The sequence below is a fragment of the Paralichthys olivaceus genome, chromosome 7 (genome assembly GCF_024713975.1).
Source record: "Paralichthys olivaceus isolate ysfri-2021 chromosome 7, ASM2471397v2, whole genome shotgun sequence".
In the NCBI taxonomy this organism is placed as follows: Eukaryota; Metazoa; Chordata; class Actinopteri; order Pleuronectiformes; family Paralichthyidae; genus Paralichthys; species Paralichthys olivaceus.
In genome coordinates, this window is record NC_091099.1 from 5,713,804 (window position 1) to 5,738,958 (window position 25,155).

The 25,155-nt window shown below is 44.7% G+C and overlaps 1 protein-coding gene across 4 annotated transcripts; it reads left to right on the plus strand.

The window, feature by feature from the left end:
* The first annotated feature begins 1,587 nt into the window (after nucleotides 1–1,587).
* mtss1la (MTSS I-BAR domain containing 2a) lies at nucleotides 1,588–25,155 on the plus strand. Of its 4 annotated transcripts, XM_020102193.2 has the most exons (15): nucleotides 1,588–2,208; nucleotides 4,989–5,050; nucleotides 5,174–5,247; nucleotides 15,627–15,711; nucleotides 16,183–16,274; nucleotides 16,375–16,449; nucleotides 18,579–18,736; nucleotides 18,824–18,931; nucleotides 19,745–19,842; nucleotides 21,197–21,329; nucleotides 21,953–22,027; nucleotides 22,230–22,385; nucleotides 22,765–22,932; nucleotides 23,087–23,252; nucleotides 23,734–25,155. In XM_020102193.2, exons 1-15 carry the CDS (start codon nucleotides 2,140–2,142, stop codon nucleotides 24,549–24,551), a joined length of 2,337 nt encoding a protein of 778 aa, XP_019957752.2. In that variant the 5' UTR covers nucleotides 1,588–2,139; the 3' UTR covers nucleotides 24,552–25,155. The 4 variants fall into 4 exon arrangements, with proteins under 4 accessions (XP_019957752.2, XP_069384364.1, XP_069384365.1 ...); XM_069528263.1 differs by lacking the exon at nucleotides 22,230–22,385 and having other exon boundaries at nucleotides 1,589–2,208; XM_069528264.1 differs by lacking the exons at nucleotides 21,953–22,027; nucleotides 22,230–22,385 and having other exon boundaries at nucleotides 1,589–2,208.

Here is a 25,155-nt window from a genome sequence, read left to right on the forward strand (position 1 = left end):
CCACGATTGTGTTTCTCTTGTTCCGACAGTGTCCATGTGTATGACTCTGCTCCTGTACGTCCTGTACTCATATGGCAGGATGCAGCATATCAGGTTGTTCTATAAATACCCACAGAATAAGTCATGTTTTTAAAAACAAATCTATGCATAAGAAATGTAAAGGATACTATGACATGGTCCAACGCATCATGTAATTGCTTTGTAAGCAAACTTAACTGACGTGACTCAAAAGGAGAGCAGAGGAAACGTTGTGGTTAAAACCAGAGCCTTGAGTGATAAAAATAATCTTTCCGGATTATATACAGACTAATTTTTCCTCTCCAGCGTTTGGACTATAGGCTGCAGCTTTTGGATGAACTCAGCCATGTTTCACAGACAGGCCTGCCTGGTGGAGTGGATGTTCTTCTGTGAGAAAAAACACAAAGAGGGGATGAGGGAGCAAGGTGTGTGCGGCAGATGTGCAGGGTTATAAATTGACAGGATGTTTATCAGGAATGCTGCAGGGTGACCCCAGTCCCCTGTAGTCCCTCTGTAATAGACCAGTGATGATGTGGTTCACATACACTACATGCTGGTGGTCTCTTAACTCTTCCTGTTAGGCTGAGTGTGGTGGACCCCTAAAACTTGAATTACCCTTATAGAGACCGTCCTATTAGTGGTAGTGAGAAGATAATTCGGATTGTTGGATTGTCCATTTCAAAAAATGTCCGACAAATGATACGATCATATTTGAAAAGAAGAGAATGAGATATTTGGGGGGAAATTTGCTTAAAGGTCCAGTGTGTAAGATCTGGGTGAGACGTCGATGTTTTCACTGGTGTGTTTGATCTAAATTGAGAGCATTGTTGTTTTCTTTACCCTAGACAGATTCCTTTATATGTTAATACTTTATATTTATAACTGGACCAGGTCCTCTCTACGGGGCCGCCATGTTTTTTTGCAGAAGTCCAAACTGGACAAACTAAACACCTTTTGAGTTTTAAGGGAATTGAAGTCAGTGAAACAATTATTTGCACATGCTTCTAGACAAAAAGCGTTCCACCTTAATATGTTATTTGGCTCTTAAAATTAAATTGTGCATAACTTCCACTTACCTTTTATTTTTTATTCATTTGATTTTATTGCTTTGTATTTTGTGAAGCACTTTGTAACCTTGTTTACATACGTGCTGTACAAATAAAGTTCTGATTAATATTATGTTTATTCCCAACAAATCTCAAACCACTCATTCATGCAACAGTCCCATTAAATCCTTTTGATTCGAATCCACATCCTCAGCCTTGAGATGTGGATTCAGGTGGTTAATGCTACTGTTTCCTGAAAACAACCAGGAGCCACTCACAGAGGCGCAAATGATCATTAACAGACACGTGCGTGAATAAACATGAGAAAAACCCTGCAGGAAATCCTCCTTTTTGCATTATCAGCCAATTGTTCACTGGGAGGAGGAGGAGGAGGAGGAGGAGGCTTCACTTTTGTTTGCATGGGGGAGGGAGGAGGGGAGGAGTGGAGGAGGGGTTGTTCCTTCTTGTCTCCTCCTCCTCACCCACTATACGTGAGGAAGAAAAAAAAAACTTGACCGGCCCCCTTTCCATTCCCATGGATCGTATTACTGGAGACTCCACAGCTCCGAGACATCTGCTCCGCTGCTAACAACAGAGCGCGTCCCCGCGTCCCAGACCTGCGACCGATCCCGTCTCCCGTGGTGCCCCCTCCTCCTCCTCTTCATCTCACTCCCCCCCCTCTGCTCCTCCTCTTGCCCTCGTCCCCAGATTTGTGATCTCTCCGTTATTTTGTGTTTCCACCGCGGTGATCATGAGGAGCCACGGTGCCCCCCACGCTTCCCGGCTGTGAACCGGTCCCCGCTTCCATCGCGATCCCGTGCGTAAAAGCGAGGCGAGCGGCGGCGCAGAGAGGGATCAGTGGCCCCCCTGGTTCCATCGAGCAGCGGCACATTTCTTTTTGTCTGTGGTGGACTCGTAGCGGCTTCGCATCCTCTCCTCTCCGGGCCACATTGTTGCAGGGGCGAACAGATCGCAGATCTCCATGTCTCATATTCGCCAGCAGCCGGATATTTAACCTGTTTTTATTTTTGCTCTTTTCTCTCCACGAGTTTTTTTGGGGTTTGTTTTTGGCACCATGGAGTCCGTGGAGAAGGAGTGTGGGGCGCTGGGTGGATTATTCCAGGCCATCGTGAACGACATGAAGGTAACACACACACACACACAAATGTATTAAAGTAGACTGGGTTTTTGTGTGACCTTTGTGATTGTGTACTTTGGTTGATCAGACGCATATTTTTACTGCCTTTGTCTCTTTCACCGGGTCCTCCCCCACTGGGAACACCGCTGCAGGACAAATTGAGAGATGAGACATGTTTCTCTTTGTGTTAATTGCATGTCAGGGCACTGGTTACACTTAACTATACTGCAGCCTGTGTGTCAGTGTGTGTGCTGCTCTAACTTGCTTTTATTGAAGTGCAAACAGAGGAAATTGGTTTGTTTTTTATAGTGTTTTGCTTGTAAGTGTTTGGTTCAGGGGTCAAAACCCAACTTCATCATTCTTATAAACAGTTTAATAAAAAATCAGGACACAAGAAGGAGAAATAATAATTTAAAAGATAATTAATTATTTTTTGAAGTTATATCTGTACAAATGTCCTGGTTTGCCATTTCACCCTGCCTCCCAGGGTTTCTACGTTAAATGTCAGACAGGGAAGGATGCTCAGAAAATAAACTGACCAGCTCCATCACGTCAACCTCTTGCACAGGAACAGGCATGAAAGGTTATTGATTGTGCTTCCTGTTGTTTGGCCTTGAGTCAGGAAAGCACTACTTTACCAACAAGCAGTTTATGACCCTGCTCCACACACATCCCTCTTATCCTATGTGTATTAAAACTTGATTTTTCCCCCTTTCAAGACAGATTAAACCAGATCCTGGATGTCTCGCTCAATCAATCACTCACATGTTAGTGTTTATGTGTGTTGGGGGAGGGGTCACTTCAAGGAAGTTGAAGCCGGGTGGTCTGTTGTTGTTCTCCACAACAGATGGAAAGTGTGAACACATTCATCGGGCCTGGAGGCGGCTCCCATGTCCTCTCATTTGCAGAGGATGCTCATTCTACAAAGTGTTAATTTGAGCGAATAAGTCAAGAGACGCTGGCCACTTTCCACCGAACAAATTTCTTATTGATCGTCGGCTTTTGAGAAGCTATTCATGGAGCGTCATTTGTCAGGCTCCAATAGAATCAGCTATCGGCAGCCCTGGTTTGATTTCATATACATCCCCTTTTGTGTTGTGCTCATGCCAGGGCCAGAGATAGAGAGACAGACAGGGGAAGAGATAGTGGGAGGGGGACAGGAGCAGTCTGTGTATTGATAAGCAATGCAGATGAATGAGGCTGAAGCCCTGAGTCAGCACAGTGTCCACGTCCACTGTCTGAGACAGACGTCTGACCTCATTCCTGCCGCCTGGCTGGGCCACGCAAGCCTGTCAGACCAGCTTTCACCCCCCCTCTCACTGAACAATGTTACAGTTTAGTGTACAATTACCAACATGATGCACACACGTACACTTCCTCTAATCGGCTGTAGGGATAAAATGCGTTGCTACAAGCAACACCTGTTGGTTATATAAGTGTCTGGGGAAGCGACAGGAAAAGAGAAATAAAAGATGAGGTGGTAGAGGAGGAGGAGGAGGGTGAGATGATACAATGATTGTGCTGGGTTAGATCACCAATCCAGAATAAGATTTGGGTTACGCAGAGAAACACAGGATGTGATTTCAGACCAGCTCTACAAATGTCCTTGAACAGCACTGCCTATACCAGCCTCCCCAAAATATTATAGTTCATACCTCACCCTCCCGTGTGAATGACAAGGCATGGAAGAGGAAGATCCTTTCTCTCCTTCCTTCCCTCTTGTCATCCCTCCCCACCTCCCTGGACGCTGCTGGGCATGGATGAAGAGAGAAATGTGCCCCCCCCGAGCCACCCTCATCCCTCCTGCTCTGCATGTCGTCCTCACCCTCCTCCCTCAGCTGTCTTGGCAGCACATCCTCTTTGCCCCTGGGTGTCACAGGCCACACAAGCTAATTAGACACCTGTTCGAGTCAAGTGCAGACATCGAGACTGAGGCGTTCACGGCAAAGATTTCTGTTAGCGACAACGGCTCCTAAATCACTTTTGAAGGCCGAGGTTTGATCTGAGCGAGAGAGGCCGGGTGTTAGACACTGTCATTGATAGAATGGAGGTTAAATCAGAAGTGAAGGACTGTTTCCAGACTCCATGCTGACTATATATAACCAGAATGTGTGGCTTGTTTTGGGACCTCTCCATCAAAGAGGCACAGAAGGGTTATGCCCCTTCTCTCCTTTCTCCAGGGGCTCAAGCTCTTGCTCTAATGGGATCTGGCCTTGAATATGTTTCAAACCTGGCTTTTGCTCTCATTGCTCAAGGCGGTGTGGAATGATCCCGGGTTAAATGTAATCCAGACTTTTCAAAGACCTGCGATCCTACCTGGACCCCGTGCACATAAACACTTGTGATGATATAAGAGCTTAGCTAGATCATTGCACGTGAATACACAAACCGGTTCAAGGCAAAACATGCAGAAGAAGAGGGCGTGCAGGTTGAGTGAGGACAACAGTAACACAAGTGTTTCCTGAGAAATCGTGCTGAAGGTCAGCAAAGACAAGTCAAAGACAAGTCAGAGCACGGAGCTAATAAGCCAACCTGTTTCTAACCACGGGGTAAGAAGCCAAGCTCGCTGTATTTGGATATCCCTCCAAACGCAATTTCAGGGAATAGAGCTGACATTGAAATATAATCACGCTGTACCAGATTCTATCAAGCTGGAGAGAACATAATGTATTCTCAAATCTGTATGCATACACTGTGTGCGTGTGTGTGTTGTGTTTGAGAGAAAGTGTATGCACTGAAATGTCCTTGGCAAGATCTTTTATTTGACTTTTCCCTTCTCTTATCAGAGCTCTTACCCTGTGTGGGAAGACTTCAGTGCTAAGGCCACAAAACTGCACTCTCAACTCAGGTGAGAAATAGTTCCTACAAATAGTAAACCTCAATGAAAAGATTCTCATTTACAGCCTGGAATATTTACAGCCACTTTAATGCAGTCACAGTGCAGTGAACAAGTGTTGATGTGTTTCTACAGGACAACAATTCTGGCAGCTGTGGCCTTTTTAGATGCCTTTCAGAAGGTGGCAGACATGGCCACCAACTCCAGAGGTAAGTTTTTCAATTAATTCAAGATGACACACAGAGAAAGGGAGAAAAAAACATGCCCCACTTGTTTTGTGTAAATGGATTTGGGGTGTTGCAGAGTGATTATTTGGGGTTTGGATCAGAGAAGTGAAAATCTGAGCTTATTGTTTCTTTTGCTCTTAATGAGGTCTGCTGATCTGCTCTGTCACCCTGCTGGTGGCAGCGGACAGGCCGGCCAGAGAGGCGGCTGATTAACACAGATTTCTTTGGAGTTGATCGTCGAGAGCAGTATGTAGGTCAAAAAAAAAAAAGCAAGCGTGTAAAGGCTCCTGACCACATGCACAGACACAATCACACAAGCGTAGAGGCACACACACAAACACGCAGATATTCAAAGGGGGACAGCTGGTAGCCGGTCACCTGACCTCACAGGTCACATGCCATGCTTTTAAAACAGTTAGTACTAGCACAGCCCTCCACTGACCACTTAATGCTGGTGAAAATAACTAGAGAGGCAGTTCTTCAACACTTTGCCACCACTTTGCCTCCTATCGCCTCTCCAGTGATAGTGGAGTTTATTGCCACGGCGTTTCATCAGGTGACGTTAAATGCTTCCTGATGTGAGCGCACATGAACTCTGTGAGATGAAATGAGGTGCACCAGGGTGAACCTGCTAGCAGCTAGCAGCAGGCAGCCTGCTTCAATAAAGCAGAGGTATAGAGCATGGCAGGGCAGCGCTTCAAAGAAGAAGTGTGTCTGCAGTTAGAGAATGAAAAAAACAGCAGAGTGATAGATGGACCAGAGAGAAAGATAAGAGCGAGAGGGATGAGACAGAAGGGCGAATGAGTTTTACAGCTATAGATGCATAAAATCCCTGTAAGTGTGTCACTCATACGCCCACTCACTCTTCTGCTTCTCTCACAGGGACATTAACTTTAGGATTAACGTCATCCTTGTCAGGCCACAGACTGTACCAGGGGGGAGGCAACACTGAAAAAATGATGCTATCATCATTTAGAAATATTATATAATTAATGTTGTTTTACATGAGTGTAAATCAGAAACTTTCTGACTGTTGGCCATAATGGTGGCGTGGAGGAGGCTTTGTGGCTGGTTGCTCCTCAGTAAACTTGAAACTAACTTTAGATTATTAACATTTGCATTTGCCTTTTTTTCTGACACTTCAGAAAAGTGTATAGAGAATCAGATGAGGCTGAAGTATTAACTGAATATTATTCTCTCTTAGCATTAAAGACACATTAGTGTGTGTACAGATATCATTGTTCTTCACTTTCTGACCCACTTTCACTGTTTTAAGGGTTAAAGGTACAGTGTGTAGAATTTAGTGACATCTAGTGGTGAAGTTGCATGTTGCAGCTGAACACCCCTCACCTCAGCCTCCCCTTCCAAACAAGAAAAAGAACCTGTGGTAGCCTTTAATTCAGTCATAAAAACTCAAAAGGTGTTTAGTTTGTTCAGTCTGGACTAATGTAAAAAACATGGCAGCCTCCGTAGAGAGGACCCCCTCCATGTAAATATAAAGTATTTAAATATAAAGGGCCTTTTCTGGGGTAAAGAAAACTACAATTCATACAATTTAGATGAAACGAACTAGTGAAAACATCATGAGGATTGTTCTACATTAAATTTCTGTCTAAAGTTCCCTTTCACCTATATCTTACACACTGGACCTTTAAGACATGCTTTTAGAGTTAGGGTTAGGCATTACGTTGTGGTGGTTAATGTTAGGGGTATGATGTGAATTGTGGTTGGAGTTAATCATGGATTAGTCATGGTTAATGCTAGGGATAAGGTTTTGGTTAGGCTGTCCACAATGAATGGAATATTTGATGATTTCAATGTTTGAAACAAATTACAACCAAAACATCTTTGGTCTTAGGTCCATATGTTGTTTTTAATTCCTACCAGGATTTCAACGAACCTAAAAGAGCATTTATTTCTGCTCTTAACCAGTGTAGCATTAAATCCCATTTCTCCTTTGGGAGCTGCATTAGTCTCTTAGCGTGCTCCAACATCAAGCTATTAATTTAGCAGGAGGGATGTCGATATATACTTGGCCCGGCTCGTGGTGGCCTGGTGGCCTCTGAACCCCAGGCTGCAGTTTTCCATAGACATATTAAAGGCAAAGGTGACCTTCTGACAGCTGCCATGTTAAGTTATTATTCTAAAATGTATTGGCATCTAGATGTTCCACTCTTCCTTTTCTTGCTAAGTAAACAGTGGTATATCATTTCTATTCTGTGGCTGTTTCTCTCCCTCCTTCTTCTGTCTGTCTCCCTTCACGAGTCTGTCTGCAGCGATCATGTTTGCCTCAGCGTCTGCGTAGCCATATAGGGCTGATTGCACTACAGGGGGGCGGCCCTTGGCTACAAGCTGTGGGCCGTCATCGCTGTCGCCCCGATTCTCCTGTTGTGTTCGGGAGGGATGAACTGCAGCTGCTGACACAGCTGGAAGTTTGATCTCATTCTTCTTCAGCTTCCCTCATTCTACCTTTGACACACTCACCTCCTTCACCCCTCTGACTCTCCAGACTGCACACACGCTTCCTGCCAATGAAAGCAACATTCCCCGTCAGTCAGTGCTCCTTGATGAGGAGATAGAGGATTTTATTATTTCCTGTCCTGCTGCTTGTGTTGTCTCTAACCTAGAGGGCATCCTTGAAGTATCATCTCGGAGATCAACCCCTCTACTTCCACCTCATACAACCTCTTCTCCGTGCCTGCATGCTCATGTGTCAAACTAACATTGTTTCTGTGTTCACGTTCAGGCTCCCTCTTGCCCGTGTTTCCCCTTTTTAGAGTTTATGGTCACGGTCGTGGCGTCAGCGTCTGTGTTTTATGAAGCTGGAGGAGTCGGCGGCCTGGTGTTTTGGCACTGCGTCTGACAGTACTGTTTCTCTAAGTCGCGTTGATGGATCTGTGTCTAAAGGCACGTCTGCGTCCGTGAGCCGACAACTTGCATCTGGGTTCAATAAAGCTCCGCCAACCACAAAGTTTGTATTAGGTGGATGTATTTGGAGAATTTTGGCCTTTTAAAGATAAATGTTTCATGTTTCAACACTCATCTTTCATGGGACTTAAGTTTGAGGCCCTGCAGGTCTCTGGAATGTTTTTATTGTTAGATTGGTCAGCCTAATGGTTTTCGGTGTGTTGTCTAGACCAGTTGTGTTGTTCATATTAAAATGTTGTATGACATATTTAAGAGCAGCGGACTTATCGGGAGGACAGTAAGCCCTGTGTTTGGTGCTTTGTTGTTGCTAGGCTGGGTGACATGTGTTTTAGTGGACGGTTGACTTCATCTTTTCCATTTCTGGACATGGTTGAAGTAGATAGAGGTCAAAGAGTCGGTAGTTCAGGGCTAATGTTCCATATGGTAGGAAATACAGGCTCTTTTTCGGAGAGGTGAGTCCATGTAGCGAGGGGTGGTTTGGCCTGGGTGGGGGTTGTGGCTGCAGTGGGATTTCCACAGCTCTGGGTATCCAGGCTAGGCAGAGGCGTTTAGCTAATCCTCTTAGCCCCACTCTGTAACACACAGACACAGACTGCCTTCCCTGCCCGTCCTGATCAGCCACCCCCAGCTTTAAAAATTCACACTCTGGGATCACGAGCCAGACTGCCATGCACTGCAAGTTTGTGTCTAACACAGACCAAACCTCTTTCTCTTTACATCTGTGTGCCAGAGCCTGCCGAATTCACACAGCGTTACTCACACCTCCAGTGGGGTCCATACAAGCTGTCTGCCTCTCTGTCTTTTATTTTCTTACTCATTTAGTCCATAACTCAGTGGAGGTATTGAGGTATGCTAGTAGATCAGTGTGTCAGTGAAGCAGTAATCTGCTTGGCCGCTGTGCTTCTCTGGGTTGGCAGATGGGATAGATATCCCTACCCGCCATCTGGACAGCCTGGCATGGACAACATGCGGCCGTGGCCTAGCGCAGGGCGAGATCAGGGGATTACTGTCCTCCCCACCATCCCAGCAGCGCGGCTATTTTTACGGACATGTCAAATAATGAGAGTGTGCCCATGTGACCGGCGCTGACATCCATCAAGCTTGGCATTTCATGTTCCACCCTGATGTGGGACTAGATCTGCATCTTATGGGGGTTTGTACTTTATAAAATGAGCTTTTGGATTTGAAGTGCTCTAGATTGTGGACATACATGTGCATGCAGTCGCACTGATGAGCACTTAAACAACCTACTAGTCTGCTGACTGTACGCTAGGCTCTTCAGGTATTTCACGACTTCCACCAGGCCACGATAAGTATCCACAAGAGCCTTTTATTGCTCCTAGCTGTCTACCTTGTCTGTCAGAATGAGCTGAAAGCTTCCCAACATATTTCTCCATCGCTTTTCTCAGCCTCAAAACTCAATGCGGTCCAGCCACAAATTAATGTTTTCCAGCTATTATAATGACTGCGTACAAAAAGTAAAGGGTGAAGTGGCCAGAACAATGATGTGAAGAACAGACGAGAGTGAAAACAAATATTTTGGCTCAATGTAACTCTTATTCTGAGGAGTGAATAAGTAGACAGCCATGAGACTTGAGTGGAACACTGTGTTCAGCTGCAGTGTATCCTAAACAAGTCAGTGTGGACGTGAGCTGGAGAGAGGAAACTACAGGAGAGGGAGAGGTAGAGCCTGATAGAGGAAAGTAAGGGAGAATGTTCAAAAGAGGGAATGAAATGACACAAGCTTTATTTTTATCAAGGTTTAATCGAGGTGGCTGATTGGAAACATTTGGAAAATATGAACTGTATGTTGTCTACTGGATGAAGTCAGTGCGTCCACCACTCCAGTCTAGACGTTTGTGATCCCCAGAGAATGAATTGTTTCTGACTTTGTTGCTCCACTGACTTTTCCCCCTGACGCCACCATGAAGTTTATGTTCTTGGTTATTAGAGAAATATCTGAACAACTAAGTTAACATATTAACCAGTACTCAAACAAGTAAAAGAACAAATAAATAGACAAACATTTGCTGATATATGCAGCAAAGTAAAAATGTTTTCAGTACCTGAAAATAAATCTACTTAAGTAAAGTATAGATACATGAAGAAATGTGCTTAACTACAGTAAATGTACTTCATTACATCCCAACACTGACATGAATTGAGATGTAAGCATTTAACTGAAAGCATCCTTGTGCTAATTACAGCCTCGAGCTGTTAGCATGACTACAGACCCGTCTAAATTTAATGAAGAGATCTTTCCCGGGTATGCTTGGGGCATAAGTTTTCTGCTGCAGTATTTTATTCGGGTTGAGTATACATTTAATCCTTTTTTACACTTTTTACATCAGAATGAAAAACCTAGGATTGAGTTTCAAAATAGACAAAGATTTAAAGTTTAGTTGAACTTGTTCAGAATCTAAATGAAGGTCACAGACAAATCTCATTGTTCTGAGAGTCGAGCTGTTTTATTTTTTATTGTAATTCAGCCATCTTATTATAAATGCATTGTTACTAAAAAGAAGGCTGAGTAACTACAGGTGGAGATGGAGCTTATTAAGCTCTGTGTGAGAAGCAGCAGCAGCAGCAGCAGAAGTGGTGGTGTCAGCATTGTTTGGAGGATTGTTTGCAAATGAGCAGTGCAGCGTTAACTTTGAACAAAGGAGCGGGAAGTGCATTGTCAGCTCAGATAATAGCAACCTTACTGCAAAGAGTGGAGAGCAGGACAACCTTATCTGACTCAACTGGCCTAAAGGCTTTTTATCCCCCCCGGCTTGTAATGCAGGGGATATAGTGATCACAATGTCTGTCCGTTCGTCCCCATTTATTTTGTGTCCATAGAAGGCTTTGCCAGGGAGATATGTCATCTCCTGATGTTTATATTTATTACTGAATCACTCACTGTTGCTGCAATGTGTTTTTTTTTTACTTTTCGTGCTCTGATAGATCTGTGGTTGTTTCTCTGAGCTGCAGGTGGAGAAAGTCCCCGTGGTTCTGCTGTCCTTCCCATTAATTGCATGATACATTACTTCTCTGCTTCTCTTTCAGTTACATTTCTCTTGTTTTCTCTCTCTGCATCCCCCCCCCCCCTTTTTTCTTTCATCTCCGATGAGCACATCTGGACAAGGGGCGCCATTTATTTTTAGCAGCATTTATGTCCCTGAACAGGAAGCTCCTCCAGCAGAAAAGCCAAACTTCCTCCTTGTTCTCCTGCTCCTCCTTCAGTCTTGTCTTAATGCACTCCAGAACACGTTTACACCACATCACACTGAGCGCTTTTTATGAGTGTGTGTGTGTGTTTCTGGTCGAGAGGTGAAACTTGCTGCGTGTACTGTTTGGCCAGACAACAATGGGATGAGTGTGTGTGTATGTGCGTGTGTGTGAATGAATTGATCTTGAGGCTGTTTCCTCTGCCTTTCATTACTATTGTTTTCTGGTAAGGAGAGGCATTGTAAGGAAGTGACACAAAGGCTCTGAAAGCTGTTTTGATAACTGCGGCTGCAGACACACATACGTTCACTCTGGAACATCCTCACATTCATTCAGCAATGGTGATATTTCAGGCTTCGCAATTTTTTTCCGACAGAAAGAGTAACCTCAAGAGTAAGAGTAACGACATCACTTTGGGAAGTTGTGTTGTAGTTGCGGTAGTTTACACTGTTTTCCGACATTTTGTAGAAGAAACAAATAATTAAATTAATAATTATTAAAATCAAATAAATAATTGCAGCCTTATGGAGATTTATATTTACAAAAAATCCCTTTAACAGAATCCAAATGTTCTCTGCCCTGCATTTAACAGCTATACATATACAAACTCTCATCCATTATTGTGCTCTGTTGACTTTTCACCCCAAAGTGTGGGATTTTATCTTTGGCAGCGCCTGCTACACCTGCAGCAGCCAGCTCGCACTTCCTCTCCCCCCTGCCCGTCCAGTTCCAGACCTCGGCAGTGTGTACCCTCTTTCATCCTCCCCTCTCACCCAGCGTCCCTTCATCTATCAGTGGCCTCCGCTGTGTCCCTGCCAGTTCACACTTAAAAGGGTTGAGGGAGTGTAAAAGGCAGGAGGCTTAACTCTCTGTGCCAGCCGCAGTCAGCTCCACGGCCGAGGTGCCAACGCGAGGAATAATTGTTGTCTCACGGACGACGGAATTTCCCAGCTCAGCTCCCTGTATGAGATCGTGGCAGAAAAACAGGGACTTCATATTCCTGGAAGTGAAACCTTGAGGATGTTCTGTACCTTTTCGCTTGTCCCACATAAACATGCTTTATTGACACAGGAAGTTGAGCGAGAGGGAGCACCTACTCCGACCGGGAGAACTGCTTCAGCTTAAAAACCGTGTAGATGCTGGAAGAGAGAGATTGTCAAACTAAGCTCCAGTGTTGGAGACATCAGGGGAGAGGCCCGTGGCAGTTTAGCTCCTGGCTCCTGGCAGGAGAGTTCCCTATAAAGCAGGCCTATTAAAATGCTCCTCCTTCCCCAAGGAATCAGGAGAGTTAATCAGAACCAGACCTCTGGATGGAACCACTCACTAAACACTTTGACCACACTGTGTTGGTGCTGGATACATGGAGCTTAGGGTTCCCACCAAAAGCCGGCAGTAGAGGTTTGACCTTCTCTCTAAAATTCCCATGTACTCCGGGACATACACAGCAGATCTGGCTTCAATTGCTCTGTGTGTTCTGAATATATGTTGAGTCAGGCGCCATCTGCATGAGAGAAGTGCTGTTTTAATCAACCACACATTGCCGTGCTGCTCAGTTGTTCCCAGTTATGTGTCCTAAGATATATGACTTGGTTGCATAACCGCTCTCTCTCATCCTGGTCTGTGTTTTGCTTCATTCATGCACGTGTGGGTGTCTGCTATGAGGTCAGCCCTGCTCCCCCTGAAGCCCCAGGGGTCCAGGTCTGCTAAATAAGCACTTTCCCAGTTCCTACACATGTTGAGTCAGGATCCAAATTGCTACAAGGTCAAGTATCAATAGATTTCAAGGGAGGGGTGGAGTTGGATACATTTATATTATAAAGTCCAGTATCACAAATATGAAATGAAGAATGGAAAGAAACTTGTCTTTTAGTTCGTCTCAACCCTCCTTCCAGCTTGTGTGCATTTGTCACATGCCTTTGTGCATGCCGGGTGCTGTGGGAGTGAATCACTGCGTCCCTGTCCGTCCGGTCGAGGCCAGAGGCCAGCAGGGCTCTTGGACACGGGCAGGAAGCCTCTGGACCTCCCCAGGATGTAGCTGTCAGCTGATCCCCCTCTGGGAGGGGAAGGAGGAGAGGGCGAGACAGGAGGGAAATTGGCAGGTGTGGATGGGACAGGGGGAGCGGGGCTGGTTACGGGCTGAGACGGTGACTTTGGGAAAGTCTGTTAGAGAAATAAAAGGGCCCACATTACTCTCTCTCTCCTGTCTCCCTCCATCCTGCTTGTTCTCCCTGCAAAAGCTGATTTGCAGCTGTGTACGCATCCTGCATTGCTTTTAAGAGAAGCGGAGAGAGGCGTAACCTGAGGACACGTGTCCTGTGTGTGTGTGTTTCTCCAGCTTCTTTCAGTCACTCACTGAAAATCTCCTGAAATTATCCAGAAGGGCTGAATGTGAGGAGACAAATTTCAGTTGCTGTGAACATTCTCTGGAGTTTTTCCTGTGAAAGTGAAATGTCCACAAAAGTGTTGCATTGATTTTTAACATGAGACGGACACAAAACTGAAAAAAACCCCCAAAAGAATATAATTATTTAGGGACAAAAAAAGGAGCCAAACACTTAGAGGATGCCTGTAAAGAAACAAAGATTTGAAAGCTTTTGCTGAAAAGGACCTGCAGTGGTTTTGACGGCTGTAAACAAAAACACATGACTTCCGCAGTTGGAACTTACAAAGACCCAGTGTCACTACAGACTCTTATAAGACGAATAATCACCGGTCCTTTAAAGATGGACACTTCTTTGGCTATTTAAAGCAAAAGCTCAGCGTATATGTTCCACGTATTACTTCAATCACTTCCTGCTGTGCTTCAATGCCTGTGTGCGATACAGCCGGATGACCTGTCACCTCTAACCTCTCCCTGTCACCCTGAAAAGTGATGTAGACAGAGGGCGACCTTCCCTTCCTCTCTCCCCGACACACAAACACACTCAGGTTATTCCACATCTGCCTGGTCTCTGAGATCTGAGTTTCTTTGAACCAGTGAAAGTCAGTGAAGTTGACAGCCAAGTGTTGGAGTGAAATGGTCGTTGTTTTCTCACTGTGTGATGTGACATCGTCAACATAACCTAGTTTCTTTATGTGATAGCAGGAAAGAAAGCACAGATCTTAACTCACAACCATCTGAAGCATTCCTAACAAAGTGTCTGATTTCAGACCAGTCAGGTTTTTTCAGTTTTTATTCTGGCTAATCGCTCTTTTTTCCAGCTTATTTTTGCTGTGCATGTTAGAGCCAGTTTCTTTCTCTCTTTCTCTCTCTCTCTCTCTCTCTCTCTCTCTCTCTCTCTCTCTCTATCTCTCCCTCTCTCTCTACCCTGCATGAATGGTGTTTAGGAAACAGAGAGAACAGGAAAGGCAGAGCAGGCCGGGAAGAATAGAGGGATATCCCCTTACAGGGTTCCCTCCTTTTTCCTCCGGGATAGAGGGGATGAGAACATTGGAAAGGGTGCTTGGAGGGGGTGGGGTGGGCAGTGGGGGTTGGTAAATTGCACCACCTGTACACACACACACACACACACACACACACACACACACACACACACACACACACACACAAACACAAACCTGTGCACGTACACTCAAAAAAAAATTCGAATTCAATCATCTGTGAGAGGCCTACCGCTGAGAGATGTCCCCTCTCTTTCCCTACGAGTGTGTGTGTGTGTGTGTGTGTGTGTGTGTGTGTGTGTGTGTGTGTGTGTCTGTAGTGAGAGACCCTCAGATTAGCCCTATGTGGCCCAGATTGCAACAGGATCAGCGCTGCCATGTATTACACCAGGCTGCTAACCATCAGTAAGACACTGCAGCAGCCTGGGCCTTAGGAGCTTAAGACCCCATTTTAATTACACTTCCACAGAGAGGAAAAGTACAGTAACCAAGTCACACGTGGTGACGAGAATCAGGCATGTAATGAAGTGTCAGAGGGAAAAATGCACATTTTCTCGAGAGGGAAGGACGCAGGGTTGGTTTTCATTAGTGCGTCACGTGAAGTTTCACAGACAAATATGACATTTATGGGCTCAGCTCTTGGTTTCTACGGCCTGTGCATGTCCACCTAGTGGCGGCAGCAGGAAACTCCAGATGAATCCATTTGACGGAGGAGAATCAAGACCTTTCAAAATGCTTTTGTGATGGTTTACATCCTGTCTTTGAACATCACATTTTTCCAGGGGCGAAGGGGCAGTTCTATAATCTGTAATACTTAACCCTTAACCTTTGTCTTTCTAAAGGTGCCACCAGGGACATTGGCTCCGCTCTGACGAGGATGTGTATGCGACACCGCAGTATTGAAGGAAAATTGCGCCATTTCACCAAGTAAGTGTGTTTTTTTTATTTATTACAAAGGTCAATGAGATTCAAATCAGAACACAGAAAGAGAATAATAACACAGGGCAGCCTATTAAAGAAAGAGATATTGGACAAAGATGTGTTAACACATCATTGCATAAATGTACATGTACACTATACTAGTATATTTATCAATACTTAGTGGTGGGACGTAACAAGGTACATGTACTTAGTTACTTAGGTACTTAGTCTATTTTTGTACTTTTCCTTAGTAAAATGTTTGAGTACTTCCTCCACCACTGTTAATACTTGCATACATATATATAACACATACACAGGATGAACATAAACATATACTGTACTTACATACAGATAACATCTCCACATCCATATACACACACTCTGATACTTCGTAATTTGTGTATACTTATTGGCTGAGTTTTTGTGTGTGTCATTAATCTGTGTCTGCTGTCGTGTTTTTTGATCTTGTTGCCTCAGTGCTCTTATGGAAGGTCTGGTTACGCCGCTTCAGGACAGAATAGAGGAATGGAAGAAGACAGCCAATCAGCTGGACAAAGACCACGCCAAAGGTGAACACCCAGCAAGCACCAATCATATGATGCTCTTTTTAAGCAATGTGCATGTTGGAGAGAAAGTGACACAGCTCTGGCTTTGCCTTGTTCTCTGCAGAATATAAGCGCTCTCGTCAGGAAATTAAAAGGAAGTCGCTGGACACCATAAAACTCCAGAAAAAAGCAAGAAAAGGTGAGAAAGACAAACTTGTTGACTTGCTGTAAAACTCTGCTGGATTGTGCTTGGCTGCTGTACCAATGTTTCAGATTGAACTGGTGCCATCTAGAGTGTGGAGCTGAAAATGACACCTCACATCCAATCAAAATGCCTGGCATGGTTTCAGATCCAGCTCCTCCACAGCTTTGGATGATTTATCCTCTTCTACTTTATGAGCCAAAGAAACATTCTTCTTTTCCTGGCTGTGCTTGAGTCAGTCCCTTCTGCTGGTTGTAATTAAACTGCTGTTTTCATGGTGAAGTTACACAGGTGGTACAGGCCACTCTTATGCAATGTGTCCTGATTTGATGGAGCTAACACTGCCTGTTCTCCTGTCTCTCCTCCTCTTGCCTGTCCCTGCAACCCCTCCTCTATTCGTTTGCGGCTATTTCCCCCCTGGCTGCAGAGCTTCTGGGTATGTTTGACAAACTTAACCCTGAATGAGAACTTTTCAATGAAAAGATCATTTCAAAAAGTATCATAACCATCTTCAGGTGAAACTGCCAGTCAAAGAAAACCCTGCGCTGTCCTAGCATTTGTGGTGAAAGAAAATTACATATAAAAATTGATGCCACTTTCAAGTCTGGCAAGATAGTGGATAAACATCATTTTAATCCAAACCTCAAGCAATGCAGTCATTGTAAATATCTTACGAATGATTGTATACAAAAATCATAGCAATAAAGAATAAATAGGAGAGAATGTCAAAGCAGGAAAAGGTCTTACTTATAGACTTTATGTAAAGGTGGACCACTCGTCTCCCCTTCCTCCCACTTCCCAGAAATAAAGCTGAAGTATGGTGGATGCTGCCATCTTTCACAGAAGATTTATTTTCATTTTTAGCCACAGTCTGAATGGTCGCGATCAGAGGAATGGAGCTGTGGTTCAAAGTCTAATCCGAACACACACAATTGCGAGTCTTAGCTGTCAATGGCATCAAATACATAAACGTTAAAACCAAACCTTCTAGAAAAAGTAGGACATTCGTCAATGTGAGCAAAACTACCTAAAATATCAGACACCATCTCTGACAATAATGTATTTGATGTGTGCTTTGACTTTTTAGTGTCATTTGATAAATGCCTTTTGAATAAAGTAAGAAACTGTCAATTCAGTTCCTTTGGCGTCCCATCAGCGAGACAGTCTTTCATTCCTGTGTAAAATCATCTTGTCTCAATGTGACATTTGGCAACGTGACGATCACTAAGTGTCTCGCCTCAGACTTAAACTTCTGTTTTTTAAGAACCTATTAAGTGGCAGACTGTCAGATCCTCAGAGACTCTCCGTGTATAATTTGTGTCCCATTAAACTCAGGTACGCTAAAGGATCAGCCATTAAACATGATTAAGTGTTAAACTCACAGACCGTTTATAGACAGACGTGCAACGTGTTGTCTGCTACAGGACTCTACAGTGTTGTGAGTCAGACAGATGGACAGATGTAAGCGGAGGTGTATGGTAGATAGATATAAAATGTAAGATATATAGATGATAGATGGATCGATATGGGGCAGATAGAGATATGGAAGATAGAAATAACATAGGTAGATAGACGGACAGACAGATAGACACACAGATGTAGATATTAGATAGATAAATATGTGATAGACGGATGGACAGACAATGATTGCACTCATTGAGATTTTAACCAAAAAGCTGAGGCACTGCAGACGCTATTACACTGCAGGGTGGAAAAATATTTATCCGGCAGTTTGTCTTTTCTAAAGCAAAGAATTTGGCTTCTCATCTTCATCTCATCCGTCTTTCATCCATCATCCCGTGTCACTGTGGCATCACGTTCATTTCAGGAGTCACCACCAGTTGCTTTGCATCAACTCACGATCGCCGACTCGTCCTCTCATTCCCATGAACCATCAGAATGTGATGTTTGTCAGAGCGTTGACCGTCAGTACACGAGCAATCTATCACCATGTGTTCTAATCATCTCTCTTCTTTTACCTCCTCCCTCTTCTGTGTACACATCCATAATTATCTCCCTCCACTCCCACGCTAAATCTCTGTACCCTCCTCCTCATCTTCTGTTGTCTATCTTTTCTCATCTGTTCTTCCCTCACTCCATTCTCCCCCCACTTCGCCTCCTCACAGGCCGGGGCAACCTGCGCCCTCAGCTGGACAGTGCCATGCAGGACGTGAGTGACTTGTACCTGCTGATGGAGGAGACGGAGAAGCAGGCGGTGCGCAGAGCCCTGCTGGAGGAGAGAGGCCGTTACTGTACATTCATCAACCTGCTGCAGTCTGTGGTGGTGAGTTGGTCTTTGATCAGCAATAAGTAAGAGTGAAAACACGCGGCTGTTTATTTTAATCCATCCTGTCTAACCCTAACCCTCCAGAACGTAGAGATTGCCATGCTGGGGGAGATAACACACTTACAGCCGATCGTGGACGATCTCACTGGGTTGACTGAAGACCCGCACAAGCTGCCGCCGGCCAGTGAGCAGGTGAGATGGAAAGCTTGAAATAATTCTTCTCATGCTGCCAACACATTTATTTCTCACAGCTGCTCAGGTTATTTGGATCGTAATCAAATCTTGTATATTTGCAGTCTGTTAAATGAAAAGTCTGGTGATATGTAATTCTATACTTTGACAATTTTGGCATTATCATCTTGAAAAAGACAAACTAATGAATCAATCCAATAAAGAAATGTTTTCTGTGTTTCTAAAGTTTGATTTAACTTAACATTTAAACCGAAAATATGTTATTTACTACTGCTTGAGTAGCATCACACAGCTGTTAGAAGTTATTTAGCCATTTCTACGAATGAAAGTAAATGTTTGTGACCTGTCTGTAAAGTTATCAGCAGGAGAAAATGGGCTTGAAGCAGAGTTAGATTTAAAGTGACATATCCCCTTAACTTTTAAATTAGAAAATAGCAGTCAGACGCATCGCTGTCATTAGCCAGTTATGTGAAGTTATAGATAAATTACTTTATTCGTCTCCAGGGGACCATTCATTTGTCATAGCAGCAGAGCAGAGATGCAAAATAAATAAAAAAAACAACAGTTACCAGCCCTGAGAGTTGTGCAGTATACAAAAACTGCAGTATTATAAGTATAAAAATGTATATGTGATCATCTCATGTAGTTATTAGAGATTTGTCGCTGAAATTTTAAAATCTCTTACACTCTTAAAATCCTTCCGCAACAATAATCTATTTGATGACACTTTTTTCTGTATCTAGTATTAGAGCAGTTAAATCTCTGGCTGTTGATGCCACTGTATCGTCACTGTTTGGTTACGTGTTGTCGCAGGTGATCCGTGACCTGAAAGGCTCCGACTACAGCTGGTCGTACCAGACACCTCCCTCCTCCCCCAGCAGCACTAACTCCAGGAAGAGCAGCATGTGCAGGTACATTTATATCCTACACATGCACATAAACGCACCTTATTACTCTTATTACTCTTTGCCCCCCCCCCCCACCAGCCAGACCAGCAGTGACAGTCGACGTGCGGTAGCGCTGCGTATCTTTCAAGCTCCTCAGCTCTTGCTTGGAGCAGATTTACAGTTCCCAAGCTTCTTACAGCCAGATTAGATCCAAAGCTGTGAAACATCACAGCCTGAAAGCCATGAGCCTGCACGAGAACCAGAATCCACATATTTATGAGGCTAACGGCCGTGGTTGAGCAATTTATTCACAAAATGTGGGTCAGAAGTACATTCCAGGCCAAGAAACAAGAAAAAACTGCAATATTGATCGAGATGAATATCAAATCTTGTCATCGCAAATCATCGCCTTGCTTTGTGTTACAGTAACAGAACCCTGATATTTCTACCAATTACCACTGCAGCCTATTTTTAGAGGTCTGTATTTGACTGACTGTCTTAATGCAGTTCTAAGTTGTGAATCAAAGCTAGTGTGAAGTTAAGTTGAAGGTGAAATAAGGACAATCCATAAAACGCTTACATTCCCCAAATGTCTTTTTACTGAACTTGGAGAAACTTCAGAGTTCGAGCTTGACGGCTGCACTGAAGGTCACAAGTTTTTATCTGCATGTAAAGAAACAAGATTCACTTTGGGTAAAAAAAAAAACAACAAAAGCTTTGTGTTAAAGGATTTTTTTCCCCCATTACAACAGAGATATGATAAAAAAAAGGGTCTTGATGGGGGGATAGAAGAGAAACAAGCTCTCTGAGACACAGGAAGGAGATGTAAGGATAGTGTCTAGTTGTAAATCACAAGAGGTTCATCCTATTTAATGTGTCATATCTAATTTTGAATTCTCCTTAATCCTATAGAGGACAATGATTAAGGAGAAAAGGCAGCTTCAGATACATTCCAGGGGGAGAGCAGGAGGGGGAGGTGTGGGAGCCCCGCACAGAGGGGAGGTGAAAAGCACCAGTTGCACATTTAAAAAAAAAAAAAAAAAAAAAAAAGCGTGGGTGACAAAGAGAGGCAACGCTAAGTGAGAATGACAGAGCAGGAGACGAGAAAACACGGAGACAGCTGTTAATGTTCAGAGGGAGAGGAGAATCAAAGGAGGGATAACTTTTTAATGCTCTTTGATGCAGAAAAATTAGAAGAATGGCATCATTTAGAATTTTCATATAACACTCGCTTCATGTTCACAGCGTTTGTGATCAATCTTTCATCTCGCCTTCCTGTTTTTCTGAAAATCGCTGCTGGGATCATGATCACAACCCTTTTTTTTTCATACGCACGCTGTATGTTGAGGTTTATACTGATGTGCTTTCCTGTCAACAGTCTCCTACAGATGCCCTCTGCAGGAGCCCATCGGCTCAGCAGTGTGTCCTCCCACGACTCTGGCTTTGTCTCCCAGGATGCCAACACCCACTCTAAGCCTCCGTCGCCCATGCCTTCTGATATCACCAGCCAGGTAACGGTCTCTGGCATTATACCAAAGTTTAATCTTTGGTCAGGGGGAAATAAGGAATTTTATCGCATCGAAACCAGGGAAGGCAGACGCATAAGCTGCTGAGGGAAAAACTGCAGGGGAAGAGGACACATCAACAACTCCACTTTCTTGTCGAAGTAGATTTACAATAATTTTAATCTTTTTAACAACGGGCCTTTTTCCATCTGGCATCTCCAATCTGACGGGGGGGGATTTGCGTCTTTTGCATTTCAGAGATAAAGCCGCAGTTACAATAAGAGCTGGTTGTGCTGCAATAGAGCTTTATCAGTTGCGAATGTTGAATTTCTGTTCCACTGGTTTGATAAAGTTACTCAGACTCTCACGGTCAGACCAGATTACACTGTGCCGAACACACTTGGCAGCACACCAACTGACGCAGTGTTCTTTTTTGGAAAATATGATCTAAAATGCTGCTTTATTTTGGACCTGGGCTACGGTCTTATAGATCCCCTCAGAGAGAGAAAAAAACAACTCAGCAACACCCCGACTCTACCCGTTCCTGTGCATCTCTCATCTCTCACACCTCTGTCTCTCTCCATTTCCTCTTCCCCTCCAATGTTTTTCCTCCATCTCTCGTTTCCCAGAAATCAACAAGCTCAGCCTCCTCTGAGGCTTCAGAAACCTGCCAGTCTGTCAGCGAGTGCAACTCTCCTACGGCGGTTAGTACTGCATGAATCTCATCAATAGACTTGCTTTATTGAACACATTAGCAGACGTGTACGGTGCATTCCACCCGTTGTTATGTGTAGTGAGACCCGTGGGCTCCACTTGATACTGTACTTGACAGCTGCAGTGCGGTTTGACTTGGACTATTCACGGATGTTGAGCACTCTGACTCAGACTTGTCTGTCCGTTCCGCAGTTTGGCTCATGCTCATCCTTCGGTACCTTCCGCCCTGCTTTCTCTCACACTGGCACCATCAGGCCTCTCTCTGTCATACTTCCTGCGTCCCCCACATTTAACCACTCCCCTGGATCCAACACCCCCTCTCCCACATCAAAGGTTCCTAACTGGAAGGTTTGTTTTCATTTGCAAATTTACTTTTAATTTCTTTCTTCTCTTTTTAAACTGTGTTGCTTGTTTGCTTCTTGAGTTTTATTGCCTTCATGCACATTAATCAGCCTAAAGATTAAGCTCACAAACACCATGTTGCTGTTGCTCATCAAGCTCAGTTTCATCATCTTTTCTCACTAAGATGTTCTGAACTGAAGCAGCTCTATCATTTAACAACACTCACCTAGCCTACTGTAATTAGCCCACATCTTTCTGAGCATCTAACCAGTTCATGAGCCAAATCAGCAGCGTCCATGTTAGCTGACAGTACGACAGTTGGACGGCAAACGCTGGACATGCTCCTGTTGGAGGACTCGTCTCACTGTTCCATATACCGCTGCAGGACTGGGCCAAATTGAGTTCCTGTGAGCCGTCGTTGGCCAGCACTCTGCAGCGTAGGAGGGAGTCTGTGGAGAAGATGAGAGAACTGGAGGCTCCGCCCAGTCCACACGGGTATTCTGGGATGCAACCAGATGATTCACACCGTGGTCGAATTGGCCCAGCGAGCAGGGTAAGAAGGCCCCCAGGGAGTAAACATTCAAATGTCACTAAATAAATGTATGCACCCTGGGAAATGTGGTGTGGTGAATAGTATATGTAAATGTGCTAATCTTTATGTATTTCCTACCTGTCTGTATCTCCTTGTGTGTGTGTGTGTGCTTCAGCATGGCGAGCCCCTCTCTCCAGCAGCCAGTACTTTAGCTATGGTCCTGACCAGAGGCTTGAGTATGGAGCAGCAGAAGAGCAGCAGGGACTCTCTGCAGTACTCGAGCGGCTACAGCACTCAGACCAACACCCCGTCCTGCTCCGAGGACACCATCCCCTCACAAGGTAACACTCCCTCCATACGAGCCCTTAATAAATAAGTTCAACCCATGATCTCCAGACATTGTACAAAGTTGCCCTTTTACACATAGAACACAACCAGTTATTGTCTATCTGAGACGTGTTCTCACTAGGTGGAAATTCTCTGGGAAGAGCAGGCAAGAGAAACTATACAAACCTGTTCAACACACCCACTCGCTGCTGTGAATTCTCTGGACGTTTACCTGCTGTATTCACACATCGTCTGTTTAATGAACGGTTCAACTGATTCAGACGTTACGTCCACACATACAGCTCCTTGTGTGTCCCTGGGAGTTTTGAAAAGTAATGTTTTAATTGCCTTTTCTGCCATTTTGATTTGCTGCACATTATATTGTAAAGAAGCATCTGCACAGTAACTCTTCAGCCTTGTCAGTGTCAGTATTTTTTATCATTGGGTGTAAAAAATAGATGCTCATGACTCACTGTGACACTCACTCACTTCCAGGTTCAGATTATGAGTGCTACTCACTCAATGGGGATGCTGACAGCGAAGGGCAGGCAGACTTTGACAAGTCCTCCACCATCCCACGCCACAGTAACATTGCTCAGAGCTACCGCCGCATGATCCAAACCAAGAGACCTGCCAGCACAGCGGGTCTGCCTGCAGGTAAGACCCTGCAGGGAACTCCCAACGGTGCAGGGGGAAGTAGCTCAGGAGCGATCACCTCGGGGACAGCCACTATTCGCCGGACACCATCCTCCAAAACCGGCGTGAGACGTACGCCATCCACATCTGGCCCCATTCCCATTCGTCCCCCCATCGTGCCAGTTAAAACCCCCACAGTGCCAAACTCTCCGGGGTATGGCAGCCCGTCACTGCATGGTACGGGCAGCGAGGAGTTTCTGTACGGTGATGACCTGTCTGCTAATGACTACATGAGGGCTTCTCCAAAGCGGATGAGCCTCCCTGACACAACTTGGGGCTTGGGAGGAGGTGGAGGAGGAGGAGGGGGGGACAGGACTGTTTATGCCCAGCAGGCTGCTGGCATGGCCACCCACAGTGCTGAGGAAGACCCTCTGCTTGCTGCCAACCGCCACAGCCTGGTGGAGAAGATTGGAGAACTGGCAGCTAGTGCCCACGCCCTTGGCGAGGGTCAGTTCCCCTTCCCCAGCTCGCTGCTGGGGGAAGCGGCTCAGCATACGCCCCAAGAGCTGTCCCCGGTGACCCAGGAGGACATGGACATGCTGGTGTCAATACGTCGGGGAGTGAGGCTCCGCAAGACGGTGACTGATGACAGGTCAGGACCCAGAATCCTGCGGTAGCCGATGGAGATGAAGGCTGTGAAGCAGCTGTGTCGTTATTTTACAAATGGAAGCTTTGTATTAAAATGCAACAGCACTCATGTAATACATGACCTGAGGCACAAAGAGGATGTAACGTGGTGAATGAAGGCCAGTCGACTTAATGAGTGACCACGTCAAGTCATTTCATTTTACGTCATGTATGTATTGTGTACGTACAAAGTAATCCATATTTTTTGGTTTTTATTCTTCTGTTTTTTTTTGTGGCTGTGTCTCTGCTCCCCGTGTGACCGGTTGTTTGAGCCCCGTCAGTCCCTTTAGACCCAGTGGCCGAGACGTCACTCCTCCGACACGTCACGGGTTCAAACGCTCTGTGTCTTTGTTCTTGCTCTTATGATTGTTATGATATTGTGCGTTTCCATGAACACTGCGACCTGTCCGCGTGAGCCCGTCTGTTTGTGTTGTGTTTCTCATCATTACTGTACAAGTACCGTATTACTGTTTTGTTTCATAAGCTGAACAGCAGCTGTGTAAGTCATGTAAAATAGGAGCAATATGGCAGTGTTTTTATTGCTGTACTGAACTGTCAATATATTCTGCAATTAAACAGGCTTTTTACTGTTAA